Below are 15,290 nucleotides of genomic sequence, written 5' to 3' on the forward strand. Positions count from 1 at the left end.
TAAACTTCGTTCTGTGAAATACCAGACTTTTTTAAAAAGGTAAAATTCTTTCAGCTTCCATTTGTCCAATAATTGAATAGTAGCTAAGTTGTTTTCTTCCTAGAGTTTCACTGAGTCCCTTCCCCAAGTTGTCTCAAGAATAAATAAATCAACTAGCACCCTGCTCAACTGTTGGTTTCAAACCACTAGGAATAGATATGTAATAATGGCTAATACATACACAACACTTACTACACATAGTATTATTACTTACTATACACATGTACTGTCCTAAGTGCTTTCCAATTATTAATTCATTTCATTTCACATGATCCTCTAAAGTAGGCATTATTATTATACCCAATTTAAGGATGAGAAAATTTTAACACAGAAAGGCTAAATGACTTGCCCAGGCTCACAGGGTTATTATAATTTCAATTTCAGTCATCTCTAAATTAATGTAACTTCTAATTTTTCCATCTGTCAAGAACTGAACTTTTCAAAGGCCATGATACTAAGCAAACAAATTCTAGAAAAAACATTTTGTAGCTCTCTCTAGCAAATATCTAACAGGAGTATAATTTGAGATACTTATATTTCAATACTTATATTTCAATTAAGTATATTTGACTCAAAAAGAAAGGTTTATCATAAGACAATGAACTCTGTGATAAGAAGTGGTGCCTCACCTGCTTATCAACATCTTTGTTACCTGCTATTATAAAAACATTTGAAAAACAACTGCATTTGAGTTTATTACATAAAAGGGCTAAATCTGTATTCACTGACTAAACAATATAAGAAAACTCTACATTGGGGCGCCTGGGTGGCACAGCGGTTGAGCGTCTGCCTTCGGCTCAGGGCGTGATCCCGGCGTTACGGGATCGAGCCCCACGTCAGGCTCCTCCACTATGAGCCTGCTTCTTCCTCTCCCACTCCCCCTGCTTGTGCTCCCTCTCTCGCTGGCTGTTCTATCTCTGTCAAATAAATAAATAAAATCTTTAAAAAAAAAAAAAAAGAAAACTCTACATTGATACCAAAGTAATTTATTTCTAGAGCTCTGGCCACACTCTGTGGAGACAAACGTGAACTTTTCTTATTTTTTCCATTCACTCTTCAACCATGCTCTTATGAATCTCTTTCTCAACCCTTAATGATGTCCCAGGTAGATTCCATGGCCTTTCGGTCACTTTCTGTTATTTTAAAAAAAAATTGCTAAATATGGCAGACACTGTCAGATGCTGGATGTTGACATACACACTCTGCCTGACATACACGCAGTAAGCATTAAGTATTATATATATTACTATCAAATTTAATCAAATCTAAGATGTCACTAATGGTAACAGACACCATTATATTTTGCGCTTCTGAAAATGAAAAACATGTCTGCCAATTAATCTATGACACAGCATTAATTATAAGATGTATTCTGATTTCAATATTAAAATATGGGAAAAACACTAAAATTGATTAAATAAGCTATTGACTCAAGCCCTCAGTATATCTGGCCATACTGTCTGGTTTTCCTGTCTGGTCTTGTTCTCTCCAATGCAGCCTCCGAGATCTAAATTACACATCTCACTTTGTACTGATCCCTCCCCACTAACATCTTTAAAATCCTTGATGGTTCACACCCAGGAAGTGTTTAAATTCAGCAAGATACTCATCCCTTCACCCCTTGATCCCTCCTAGTCCCCTCTTCCAACCTCACCACATCAGTTCTCCAACCTACCTACTAAACCAGAGTTCATTAATATGCTTAGATATTTTCACCTATTTATGCCTTTGTTCAATATTACTCTATCTGCCTAGATTGCCCCCTGCGCCCTTTCTCCTCTTCACCATGTAATCAAACCCTACTCAATCTCTGGTACCCGGTTCAAATGCCACCTCTGTGAAAATTTCCAAGATAAATATTTTTGATCTTCAGGGCAAAATCAATTGGCATTCTTCTGTAACACAACCACAGTATACTATGATGAGGAAACCACCCAAGTTATGAGCTCCTCGAGGACAGGCACTTATCTTTACATCTCTAGCCTCTTGCATGATCCTGACAGAGTAACACCATGTTAAAAATCCAGGCTCTGAAATAAGACACACCTGTGTTTGAATTCTGGCTTTTACCACTCATTAGTTATGTGACCTTGGGCAACTGACTCAATCTAAGACTCGGTGTCTTCTAAAAACAAGGATAACAAAACCTACCTTAGAGGATAAGGATTAAATGTAAAATACCTGGCACATCAGAAACATTCAATAAACATTAGCTGGTAGTATTATCATTATCCCTTTATCATTAAAAAAAAATAAGGAAGCAGTCATTCATGAATACTTCGTGAATTGATTTAACACATTACACATATTCTGATCTGCTCTGGTCATATACGTCCTGATTTGGCCTGGTAAGACGTCAAAAGAGGTCTTAGTGGGGAGGGAGGGTTACTCCTAATATACAGGTAACAGATGTAACCTGAGTTACCATTCAAACATATATATTACAGAGGAATGACCAAATGATTTTTCAAGCTTGCTCATTCCTACCTAAACTCTCAAGCTTTACCATAATTCCTCAGTCCTGTCTTTTCAAGTAAGATAGGTTTCTAACTAGACAGAGCAATGGCTAATTTTCTGTAGCTGAGTAAACAATAGTATTTTTAAGGTCTGAGTCTCTTAATTTACTCAGTCTTTTAAGTGACACACACAAGAATTATTTTAGGTTGATAATGTGATCTACTGTATTAGATTCAGATAAATGTATTAATGCAAAGTATCCGAATAATCATTAGAACATTTAAATTCATACTGACTCTTGCAAAGAAAATTCATTCTTAAAATTTAAAAGCAAAACAACAACAACAACAACACACATTACAGCAGTGACAACCCTCAGCAAGGTACAGCAGTGAGTCGGAAGCCAATATTCTTATTCTAGGCTCTCCTATCAGCTAGTTTTAAGACTCTGACCACATACATATCTTGGCTTCAATACCCTCAATTAATTCATCTATGAAGTAGACGGGTTGAAAGGTCTTTCTCAACTCCAAAACCAATTCTAGTATTAGAAATTAAATTTTCATTAGAAAATTGAAAATAACTAAAAACTCAAACAACTCACTCAAGCTATTTGGTCATACTTAAGAATACACATGTGAATTTCACCCCAATTAAAAAAAAATACAGACAGTGTCTATAACTTAAATAAATAATGTCTAAATTATAAGTGACCCAGGGAACTTCAAAAACCATATAATTCTTCCCACCTGGTTTTCTCACTATATATAAAAAGGTTAAGGACAATTTATTAATATAAGTATCACAAATAATAAGAGTAATAGCTAAAATCAACAAAGCCATTTTCCAAGAAAATCTGAACTGGATAAGCCGACAGTGACAAGCTTTAAGGCTCAGTTTCCCTTACAAAGATACTGTTAACCCAACATTATCTAGTACCATTGAGCTCTGCTGGAGAAAGAATTTTAATAGCTAATATATAGCTCTTACTATGTGCCAGGCATTGTTCTAAGCACTTTTCATATTTTAATTCCTTTAATCCTCACAAAGTGCTATAACTACTATTATTATCCCTATTTTACAGATGAGGAAACTGAAACACAGAGAGGTTAAGTGACTTGTCTCAGGTCTCTTAGCTAGTAAATTATGGAGCTGGAATATGAACTAGGCAGTCTGGCTTCAGAGTTTGTCCTCTGTATGCATATGAACCTACTAGCATATAAGGCAAAATAATAAGCAATAAAATGAAACAGGGTAATTGTGTTAACTCCGCCACTAACCACACCATGTAACCCTGAATCACTTAACCTCTCTAAACCTCATTGCCCATTTAAGTAAAAAAGGAATTGCGTTAAATAATCTCTGAAATTCCCTACAGGTCTAATTAATGTTCCATGATCTATGAGCTAGAAGCCAAACGCCACAACTTGGCATAGTAACAGCTGTGCCCTATGCCCATTTTTATCTTCCTCTTTTTACTCTTATCACTAATATCTCTTTCTTATGGCCTCATCTTCATAAGGTCCTCTTACCAACTACTATCTAATAATAGTCACACAGATAATCTTGAGGAAAATATAAATTAACTCTGACCTCCAGACCACACTCCACTACCTCTAAACCATGCAGACTGAAACTTGGGACTAAAAACAGACCAGCCAATACTTCAGCAGGTGCTCAAGAACAGATCAGACTACATCTAACTGGATGTATATATAAATGAATGAATTTATTGGTTTATTTTTCATAAAGCAATATGATGTAGGAATTAAGAAGAGCCTACCCACAATTAGCAGTATCAATATATCAATTACTCAATGGCCCTAAGACTCAGTTTCCCCAATCTATAAACAGAGCTAACAACCTACCTAAATGGCTTGCTATAAAGAGAAAATGTTTTTAAAGTACCTACCACAGTGCCTAACAGGGTAAGCACTCAAAAAAATCACAGCTGTTGTTACTGCCCCCTGATATCACCACTGTTGTTATTTACAATTCCTGTATAAAAGCAAAAGCTTTTTATGACAGATTTGATTTCAAATTCTGGCTCTACTACTTGCTAGGTGTGTAGCGATGAACAAACTGATTAATCTCTCTAAAATGAAAATAATAAATCATATTTTGTGAAGATTAAATGAGATTAACCTATGGAAAGCAGCTGACACTGGGTTCCTAACTGCTCAATAAATATTAATTCCATTCTCCTTAATGACAAGCTGATCACATATCTACTAATTCAATTCAAAGGAAAGAGAATGGAATTGGGAATCCCAAGGAAGCCAACTTCACTTTTCCCAAATGAACATCCTTTGTAGTAGGGGAGATACCAGAGAATTCTCACCCAAGAGATTCCCTTATTCCTCTTTGTGCTTCCTAAAATTAAAGAACTTTTTCTCAGGCCATCTCTGAACTTTCTTTTTTTTTTTTTTTTTTTTTTTTAAGATTTATTTATTTATTTATTTATTTGACAGAGAGAGAGAGAGAGCGAGCCGGCGGGAGAAGGAACACAGGCAGCGAGAGTGGGAGAGGAAGAAGCAGGCTCCCAGCGGAAGAGCCTGATGTGGGGCTCGATCCCAGAACACTGGGATCACGCCCTCAGCCGAAGGCAGACGCTTAACAATTGAGCCACCCAGGCGCCCCCATCTCTGAACTTTCTGAAAGGAGTCCTGGGCTCTAAGGCAACAACTCTCAGAAACCCTTCAGGGAGGGGCCCCTGGCTGGCTCAGTCAGAAGAACATGCAATTCTTGATCTTGGGGTCATGCAATCGAGCCCCCCGACATTAGGTGTAGAGATTACTTAAAGAAACTTAAAAAAACAGAAACCCTTTCAGGGAGCCCAAAAGATCCAAACTCTTTTTTTTTTTTTAATTATAATACAAAACTTCATTTGCTTTTTCACTCTCATTCTTTGACAAGTAAACTGTTTTCCAGAGGCTGCAAGAAGTGTGAGAGCATGTCTCTAGTAGGTACGCTTGTATACTCCTGTGTTTTAAGCATTTCTGTTTTAATTTCTAATACAGCATATATCAGCAGACTCTGGAATCCTCAATAATTGTCAAGAGTTTCAAGTGGTCCCAAAACCAAAAGTTTAAAAACCACTACTCTGAAGTACAAAAAAAGCCTCGAAAGTACATGGATTACTCTGAATTACAAGTTTACCAATTTACCCTAAATAAGTCACACAATAATCTAAAAACTTCCCACTTTCCTAAATGATTACATTTCGGCTCTTCAATCTTAAAAAAATCACTTGTTGGGGCACCTGGGTGGCTCAGATGGTTAAATGTCAGCCTTCGGCTCAGGTCATGATCGCCGAGTCCTGGGATCCAGCCCCACATCGGGTTCCCTGCTTGGCGGGGAGTCTGCTTCTCCCTCTCCCGCTGCCTCTCTCCCCTGCTTGTGTGCCCTCTCTGTCTCTCTCTGTTTCTCTCTCTCAAATAAATAAAATCTTAAAAAAAAAAAAAAATCACTTGTTCACTAATTCTCTATGAATAGTCAGTAATAGAACTAGGTCTAAGGACTTACACCTCCTTATTCCTAGTCTAGTCTTTCTAAATATTGCAGATCATCCTCAGCAAATAAGAGAAGACATAATCAACATATCATCCTCATTACAGAGAATATACAGGTGTAAGTTACGCTTACAGCAGGTTAATTATACTTTCCTCTAACCTCTAATAAATAACTTTTTAAGAATTTTCTGATTAGTACCTATAGATATACCATACCTGCATGGTGATGGGAAGAAAGAGGTAACTAAATCTGATCCTAAAAACAAATTAGATTTAGGGGCACCTGGGTGGTTTAGTTGGCTAAGCATACAACTCGTGATATTGGCTCAGGTCATGATCTCAGGGTTGTGAGATCAAGTCCAGCCCAGTGTTCAACTCCGTGCTCAGCGGGGAGTCAGCTTGAGATTCTCTCCCTCTGCTCCTCCTCCCTCTCTAAAAATAAATAATTTTTAAAAAATAAAAACAAATTAGATTTAAAGGTATATAACATAAAAAGTTTAAAAAGCTAAGGAGAAAGTCTTCCACATCATTTACAAAGGGATCCAAATTTATAACAATGTTCCAAGTCCTCAATATGCAATTTTCCCTTTCCACACCATTTTTAATTCTGAAAACATGCATTGACTGAAATATAAAACCAAAAACAAAACAAACAAAAAATACTATTGTTTTTTCTATTTTTAAGATAATGAAAGAACTAGAATTTCAGGATAAATTGATCAGCCTACAGCAAATAATAGAACCCCTATAAATATTTGTTGGAAATAATAAATAATTTAAGGCATTTATTCATGAGCTTTGTTAACTTGGCTTCTTTCAGCATTTACTAGGTAACAGGAATATGTGAAAAAGCAAATGCCAAACCTAGTGAATTCTGACACTCTCTCAATCCCAAAGGCCAGTTCAATACAAGGGAACCCACAAACCAGCTTGGGTTAAGCTGAAAAACTTGAGCAAAGTCTTCCAAACCTTTTTTTATATCATATCCCTATCAAATACAAAAACAAAAGCTTACTATGTACTTCCAGTATATTTATTGATAAATTATATCCTTCTACAACTGTATATATTATAAAATAGAACTTTTTATTTTTTTTAAGATTTTAATTATTTATTTTGAGAGAGAGAGAGAGAGTGCACGACTGGAAGCAGAGGCAGAGGGAGAGAGAGAATCTCAAGCAGACTCCAGGCTCAGTGCAGAGCCCAACGTGGGGCTCGATCCCAGGACCCTGAGATCATGACTTGAGCCGAAATCAAGAGCCGGACACTCAACCAACTGAGCCACCAAGGCATGCCTAAAACAGAATTTTTAAATAGTTTCTAAAAGTTGAGACAATGATAAACAATTTTTATTTTTCACTTATAAATAGTACAAAAATATTTTTTTAAGATTTTATTTATTTATTTATTTATTTGACAGAGAGAGAGACAGCCAGCGAGAGAGGTAACACAAGCAGGGGGAGTGGGAGAGGAAGTAGCAAGCTCCCAGTGGAGGAGCCTGATGTGGGACTCGATCCCAGAATGCTGGGATCACGCCCTGAGCCGAAGGCAGACGCTAAACGACTGAGCCACCCAGGTGTCCCGTACAAAAATATTTTTAATCTAAGAAATTATCATCAATAACAATACTTTCAGAAAACAACATAACTGAAAAGTTTCATCATTTTTAAAACCTGAGTTTAACATTTTATGATACAGCATTTCAAAGGTCTAGTTCAAACTTCAGGAATTAGTTCATTGTAAAACTTAATTAGAATTGTTATAAACTGAAAAACAGACCTGACAAAGGCAGGATACTCTTAATGCTTAATATACGCTTAGGGTGAAGTTCACTGTGGATTGACAGTGGATGTAAAATCTTATTTCAAAGAATTATCTTAATTATTTTGAAATTTTTTTGGCAAACTCCATGTCCAATCTATTAAAGTGTCATTGTTATTATCTGTAATTTGCCTGACCAAAAACTAGAACTAGAAGTAGAATTATCAGCTCTGCCATTTTTTTTTGTTCACATGTGTTTGCTTTAGTGGTATTGTTGGGGCTTCTTTACAGGAGTCTTTTTAAGTCTAAGTCACATTCATTTTATAAGGGTAAGTTTAGTCAAAACTAGATAATATCCATAAATTCTACATACCTATAAACTAGATGAACTGATATTTGCTGAAAATGGACAAACAAGTAAAAAACATATTAGCAATCCTTTTTTTTCTCAGAATATCTCCTAGCAAGGTCATCAAATTGATCCATTTATTAAATATTAGTAAAATTTTATTTCTTCCTTGTCTTATGCATAAAAATGAATATAACTAACAGTTCTAATATTATCTTCTCTTACTCCATGGAAGTTTGGGGTACTCTCCTTTGGGGACTATGATACAAATATACTTTAAACCCCTAGCCAGCATAAGTCAATCAGTCTCTCAAATGCTTTCCAGATTAGTACTGGATTTGAAGCCAGGACTAATTTTCCATGGTCACCACGGGTCAAATAAGATTCTTATGTTCTTATGATCTGGGCCTTCACCCAAAAGCTGATCCAAAACCAACCTTCAGGGATAGATGGACAAGTATAATCTTTCCAGGATACTCACCCTAACATACTTCATTATACAAATATAATAAAGAATAGTTAATAGATTCCTCTTTTATACAACATTCATTTACTCATTTAAGAAACATTGGTAAATGCCAGGCATCTTATTTACAAGTGTTATCTTAAATATGCTATACTGTACTTTCATTTGCAGAAGTGCATGAAAGAAAAAGTGGTTTGTGCCCCATCGGGTGGCCAAACTGGAAATTTCAAACAAGTTCTAGCAAGACAGGTTAACCCTAACGAATCAACATAATACCTTTGGGAAATTGAAGCCTGCAACACAAGTGTTCTCATGGGATAGTTCTATAAATAAAAATCACAATAAAGTCATGGCAATGTTTCCTTACACTTGAAAAAAAGGAATGTACAGTTTATACAGAATCTCTCCTTTTCCAAATCCTGCAACAAAAAATTAATCCAGGATCATCACTTTTTATTTATTTAAGCTAAATAAAAGTTTCATTGGGTCAGTTTTCCATTCACAGATTAAAACCTCTTCAAAATTTTTCTGAAAGAACCTTAATGTAGAAAGATGCTATTAATAATAGTCCTAGAAAACAAGAGAGCTGGGCAAACCATAAGAGACTCTTAACTATAGGGAACAAACTGAGAGTTGCCGGAGGGAAGGTGCGTAGGGGATGGAGTAACTGGGTGATGGGCGTTAAGAAGGGCACTTGAAGTAATGATGTTGTATGCAATTGATGAATCAACAGAATTCCACCTCTGAAATTAATACTACAGTATATGTTAATTAAATTAAATAGTCCTAAATTTGAATTCTGTCTTCTTCATATATCAAACATAATTAAACCATAAAAACATAAATTTACAGCTAGACAGGTCCTTAGAAAACATAGCCCTGTGAGTTTAGAAACCATCAAGTCCAGTTCTCTCACCTTACAAATGAAAAACCTAAAACCCAGAAAGAGGAAGTAATTTCATCAGGGTAACACACAGCTAGGGTGGCCTGACTCCCAATGCTTACTTACACTTCTATGCTCAAGAGATGAGCTATCTATAAATGATCCCAGACAAACAAGTTAACCTCTCTGGACCTTTGTTTCCCTGTCTGAAAAAAACAAGAAGGTAGACAGTGTTTAAATTCCCTTTAAAATCCTGAAATTTAGATACCTCATTATTTTAGTATCTTAACAAAACTACCGTATACACTGAAAAAAAAAAACCATTCCTAATTCCTGAGAAACCAAAGCAGCACAGGACCCTAGGGATGAGAACACAAGTCAGCAGCCTAAAGCATCAAAATATTTGCTTCTTTTGCTAATATTCTGTAAAATATTAACACAGTCATACTAGTCTATGTGGTTGAAACTGGTCTGTTAATTTTGATTAATCAATTACAGAGCTCTAAAATTGCAATCACGGATTCTAAATTTTTTTTAAAGTGCTCTCATAAAGATTTATTGATGTTCTATTTTCTATGCAAAATTTACACTCAAATAGATTACTGGAAACAGGGATGGTCTCTGCTCATTTGTGTTTATTCTCTGTAAAAACTATTCACAAATGTATCAAATAGATTTTCTTTATACAGTTTCTTCTTGTTGCTCTCTTTTATGCTTTATTATTCTGCCTATGAAGATTGAATTTATGAACTCTACAATTTATTTTTAAATCAGAAACTCAAGTAGTTATTAGGTTGAGAGTCACTAATATTAATAATTTTTAACATTCCAAAAACCAAAAACCATTAAAAATTAAACCAAAAACCTATGAACCACAATGGACCATGAAAAGCTCTAGCCCTATATTCTTACGTTATGGAAAAGGAAAGAGCCCTGAAAAGGCAAAAAGATTGTCCTCAGGGTCTCATGGTTAACATATACAAGAACTATCATTTATTGTGTGACCATGTATACACAATAACACAAATAATTATAGACGTAAAACAAAATTTTCAGTTTCTATCTAATGCTCTCTTATTTCAAATAAAATTTAATGCAGTGAAATGACATAAAAACCAAAGAAGCTGAATAGTTCATAGTGGTTCACAGCACTAGAAAGCACCACAGGCTACACATCAGGGGTAATACCCCAAAATTTCACCACCAGTGTTTGAAAAACAAACTCAAGTGTCTGTTCTGCTAACAGTGTTTCAGGGCATGATCTTCGTACATGAGAAACTACATGTTACTGCATTATAAGAAGGTTCTTTTCTCTAGCAACAGCTAACCTCTTTTAAGATGTCGTTTTTCCCCTAAGTTTTTAAGTTGCCAAAATGCCTGGACTCTGAAAACTCCTATCTATGCCTCTTTTAAGTATTTTAAAGGAATAGCATCAGCTCTTGGAAACAATATACAACACAGACCCCAACCCTATAAAAAAAAATGTCTTTCATGGCTCCAGTTCACAAAGAAAAGTCCCCCTTATTTAATTTTACCTACCAAACAATGAGTTTATCTGGGACAGGAGTCATGTAGTAGGGACTCTGCAGAATAGAATTTCAATTATCCATAATAAATGAATTTTTTAAAAAATAATTCATAATTGCCCCAGGAAAGATAATGCAGTCACACTCCCTCTGTAACCAACCTAACCAATTAGTGTTAGTGTCTAAACGGAGTATGTGAATGAGAAGTCCCAGAATTACTGTGGTTACTCCAGCCACAAAGCTGACATTACGAATCAAGAGGTAATTGAATTTTCAAACTAAATGTTATGCTTCCCCTTCCAGCCCCAGATATTCCAAATTAATACAATTCTATGAGACAGTTAAGTGCTATAATACTTAAAATGAATCACAGCATACAACCAGCCACTATTACTTTTGCCCAAATCAGGCATTCCATACTATATAACAAGTATAAGATGTTGCTTTGGCATGCTGTGTCCTATGCCTCTATGAAGAACTGGCAGTGGTGCTGAAAATTACTACTACAAGATGAAAGACCAATACCCTCCTTTCAATAAAAACCATAATCTGGACTCTAGCCAAGGTTTTAAAACTGACCAAATGTTATTAGAAACAATAAATCAAAAACTCCACAGGATGAAAAGCTAGTGCCTTATTTCATTCTTACAAAATGTAGCCACAAAACACTGTAAGAAAATTAAGTGACAAGAAAGCATTAATAATTCTGGGCGTTTCTTCTGGCAATAATCAAATACTGTATTTTACAAGGTTAATTTATTTTACAATCTTCAAGGTTTTGTTTACCTACACCCTTTTCCCTGTCTTCTTCAATTATTACAGCAGCTATATGAAAAATAAACTTTGTGCTATTGCCTAAACATCCTATCACTGAACTTAAATAGAAATTAAAGAGAACTAAAATATTTTAATTCATAAAATGTAGCTAACATACTTGTGTTCATATTGATTTTATACTCTTTGTTCCTGCACACACATAGATGTGAATTCCTGGAGGTTACAGATAAGTCTTTCTTTCTCTATCCAAGGAGCTGAATTGCCAGCAACTGAGAATAACCTATTGCAGTGCTTAAAGCTCTTCAGGTATCTTGCCTTGTGAATATATAAATGGGTTCATTATCTTTACTTTTCCCTATATTAACGTGAGGTTCCTTATCAGTACCTACTGAATACTCTCCAGGAGCTGTTATCACAGAAACTGGGGGGGAAAGAGGGCCATGATAGCTGCAATACACAAGTATGTTTTCAAAGTACATTGTTTACAATACAGTTTTCTCCCTCGCTAACAAAAATCTTAGGAGAGAAAACCTGAAAAATTTAATTATTTTCTTTTCCCCCTTCACTCCATTCCAAAACAACAGGAGAGTCAAAACCAGAGATGTGGTTACTTTGTATACTTCGCGTAATCAGTAAAAAGAACAGTCACCGTCTTATCAAAACAGAATAGATGATTACAATACCTTTCCATACAGTAACCACTGCATATGTGATATACATTTAAATCAAGTTTCAACCCTGTTACAAAGCCTTTGTCGACAGTGGGCAAGTGGGGAAAAGCGGAAGGACTGTAGAATGAAGAAAATCACTAAAGGGTTTTATCTCGGAAGAGAAGGATTCCTCGGTGAGAGGTGAGCAGAGAGAAACAAAACCTAACCTTGGCGAGGGGGCGCTCGCCCAGGGTGGGGACGAGAGGTCAGAGTGAGTGGGGTGGAGGGGATTAGCGCGGAACCACCGCGACCCCGGGCTGCCCTCCCACCACGATTCCCCAACCTGCGGCTCGCCCTCCCACCACTACTCCCCAGCCCCGGCCGAGCTGTGCCCTCCCTCCCGGCCCGCCGCCTGCATATCCGTTACCCCGGCGGCAGCGGGGCTGCGGGGGAGGGGAAGGTCAGCGGGGCCCAGAGGGGGCCGGCCGCGGCGGGGATGCCGCAGTGGCTCCCCGCCGCACCGGGTCAAAGTCCGCCCAAGCGCGGGGAGGCAGCGGGAGCGGAAGGCGGCAGTGAGGTCGGGACTGGCGAGATGGTGGCCCCTCAGAGTCCTCCCACACCCCGGCGGCCGCCGGTACCTCATACTGGATGTATTGCTTCCTCCACTCGGGAGTGATGTGCGCGGAGAGGTGCTCGGCGAACTTCATCCTGCCGTTTCCCCCTCACTCCCACTCGGGTCCAGCAGTTACAGGCGGCGGCGGCGGCGGCGGCAACAGCGACTCCGACTCCTCCCCACATGGGCCCCGGCGCGGCACGGCGCTGCGCTTCTCTCCTCCTCCGCCGCCGCCGAGGTCTCCTCAGAGCCGCCCTCCCGCCATCTTCCTCCTCCTCTCCATAGCCCCGCCCCGCCCCGCCCTCTAGACGTCATCCCCATGGTAACCGCCTACGCCGCACCGACGAAAGGGGCGGGGTAAGGGGCTGGGTTGGGGTACATTCCTGGAGGCTCCTCCCCTTCTGGGCAGAACGTGCTGGAGGCACCTCCCCTGACCTCTCCCGTTGGCCTTACGACTGCTCTCTACCGCCTGCCTGGGAAGCGGCAGTGTTGTTATTGCAATTAATATCAATACTGTAGCTAGAATAATTTACACAAGGCATTTATATTTGCAAAGAATTGTGCAAACAGTTTTTCATTTTAATATTTGTTCTTCATAAAACTCTTAAGGATGGATCAACATTAATCCAAATTGAGAGAGTAAAACAGGCTAAATAGTTAAGGATCAAAAGTATTTAGGGGCGCCTGGGTGGCGCAGTCCTTAAGCGTCTGCCTTCAGCTCAGGGCGTGATCCCGGTGTTATGGATCAAGCCCCACATAAGGTCCTCTCCTATGAGCCTGCTTCTTCCTCTCCCACTCCCCCTGTTTGTGTTCCCTCTCTTGCTGGCTGTCTCTATCTCTGTTAAATAAATAAATAAAATCTTTTTTAAAAAAAGAAGTATTTAAAGGAACTGTATTGTACACGCTTTAGGTGCTCAATAAATGCTCATTGGATTTCATTAAAGATGTCAGTGCCAAAAATTGTATGCTGTTTCTGAATTTCGACGTAATTATCTAATCCCAGGGCTACCAGAAAGGTCAATAACACCACCCGCACCTAAACCAGTACTGGGAGGGGGCGTACTGGGGGAAAGGTACCAGTGACTGAGCTTCCTGGGGTTTCAGGGTGAGGTTGAGAGGGAAACCAATATTGGGAGGAAAGAGAATCCCCTAGGGGTACCATGACAACCTGACCCCCAGGGAAACCAGAAATGCATCTGGCCTCCAGGCTGAGCTCTTCTAGGGAAGCATAGGGAATAGATCACTCGTACAGTTTAAAGCTACTTTTGAGTGTGTGAGTGATTGTCCTAGAGGACCTGATTTGAGACAGAAACCTAGGTCCTTCCCTGAGTGAAGGAGCCCTGGATAATAACAGCTAACATCTATTAAGCACTCACTGTGTACATTCCAAACGCTATTCTAAACCCCTTACATGTTCTTTGTCCTTTAATTCTCACAATTCTGATGAGACCCAAAGAGACCAGGGGACCACTGTGACCAGGACAGTATTCTGAGGTATCAGTCTTTGCTGTTGGCTTTTTTTTTTCTCTCTCTCCATGTATTCTTCCCCTTTCCCTTCCTCTTAATTCATGCTAGTAGAGTTCTGCCACCATTTCCTCTGGAGAGGGATGAGGCATGATGGAAAATAGGCATAGGCTAGGAGTCTTTCTGACTCTTGTACAAAAGTTTCAATCACTGGTGAAAGGGTAGTCATGGTAAGAAGAAGAACAAGAACAGGAGTGAGGACTCCTCTCACCTCAACACCATACTCCTCTCCCCACCATAACAATCCCCCCTTTAGTGGAGGTAAATGTTCCTAGGAGAAATAGGCGAAAGAGAAGTCTATGCTCCCAGTAAGGAGACATAACCACAGAGAGGTAAATGAGTGGATGGTGCACCTACGTAGGATGACGGAAACAGGAGCAGGTGCAAAAGAGACTGCTGGGCCTTTAGCCAGGTATGGACTAGAATGCTACATTCTAGGCCACAACCCCTTCTGACCACGCATCCTACTCCCAACAGCCATACCTTGCTGTCTTAGCTGGGCACAAGATTCTGGATGCATAGCCTGACCCAGGAAAGAAAGAAAATCCTGAATCCTAGCTCTATAACCAACAATTCTTAATTCTCCTCATGTCTGATCCAGAGCCCTGACACTCAGTTAGACATGAAAATCTTAATTTATCTGAAGAAGTAGATTTAATGTTTCCTTATTCCTAACATTACTTCAGATATTTCACTGACAGAACCATCAAATACTTAGTATTTACTGAAAACC

The 15,290-nt window shown here is 38.4% G+C and overlaps 1 protein-coding gene across 2 annotated transcripts in view; it reads right to left on the bottom strand.

Annotated features, from left to right (window-relative positions):
- XPR1 (xenotropic and polytropic retrovirus receptor 1) overlaps positions 1–13,327 on the bottom strand; it is a 234,089-nt gene extending 220,762 nt beyond the window's left edge. For both annotated transcript variants that reach the window (XM_026509162.4, XM_048224959.2), the window contains exon 1: positions 13,059–13,327. In XM_026509162.4, coding sequence (XP_026364947.1) covers positions 13,059–13,127 — 69 coding nt within the window. In that variant the 5' untranslated portion in view covers positions 13,128–13,327. The remainder of the gene's footprint in view (positions 1–13,058) is intronic.
- Positions 13,328–15,290: the final 1,963 nt, after the last annotated feature.

The sequence above is a fragment of the Ursus arctos genome, unplaced genomic scaffold (genome assembly GCF_023065955.2).
Source record: "Ursus arctos isolate Adak ecotype North America unplaced genomic scaffold, UrsArc2.0 scaffold_2, whole genome shotgun sequence".
Classification (NCBI taxonomy): domain Eukaryota; kingdom Metazoa; phylum Chordata; class Mammalia; order Carnivora; family Ursidae; genus Ursus; species Ursus arctos.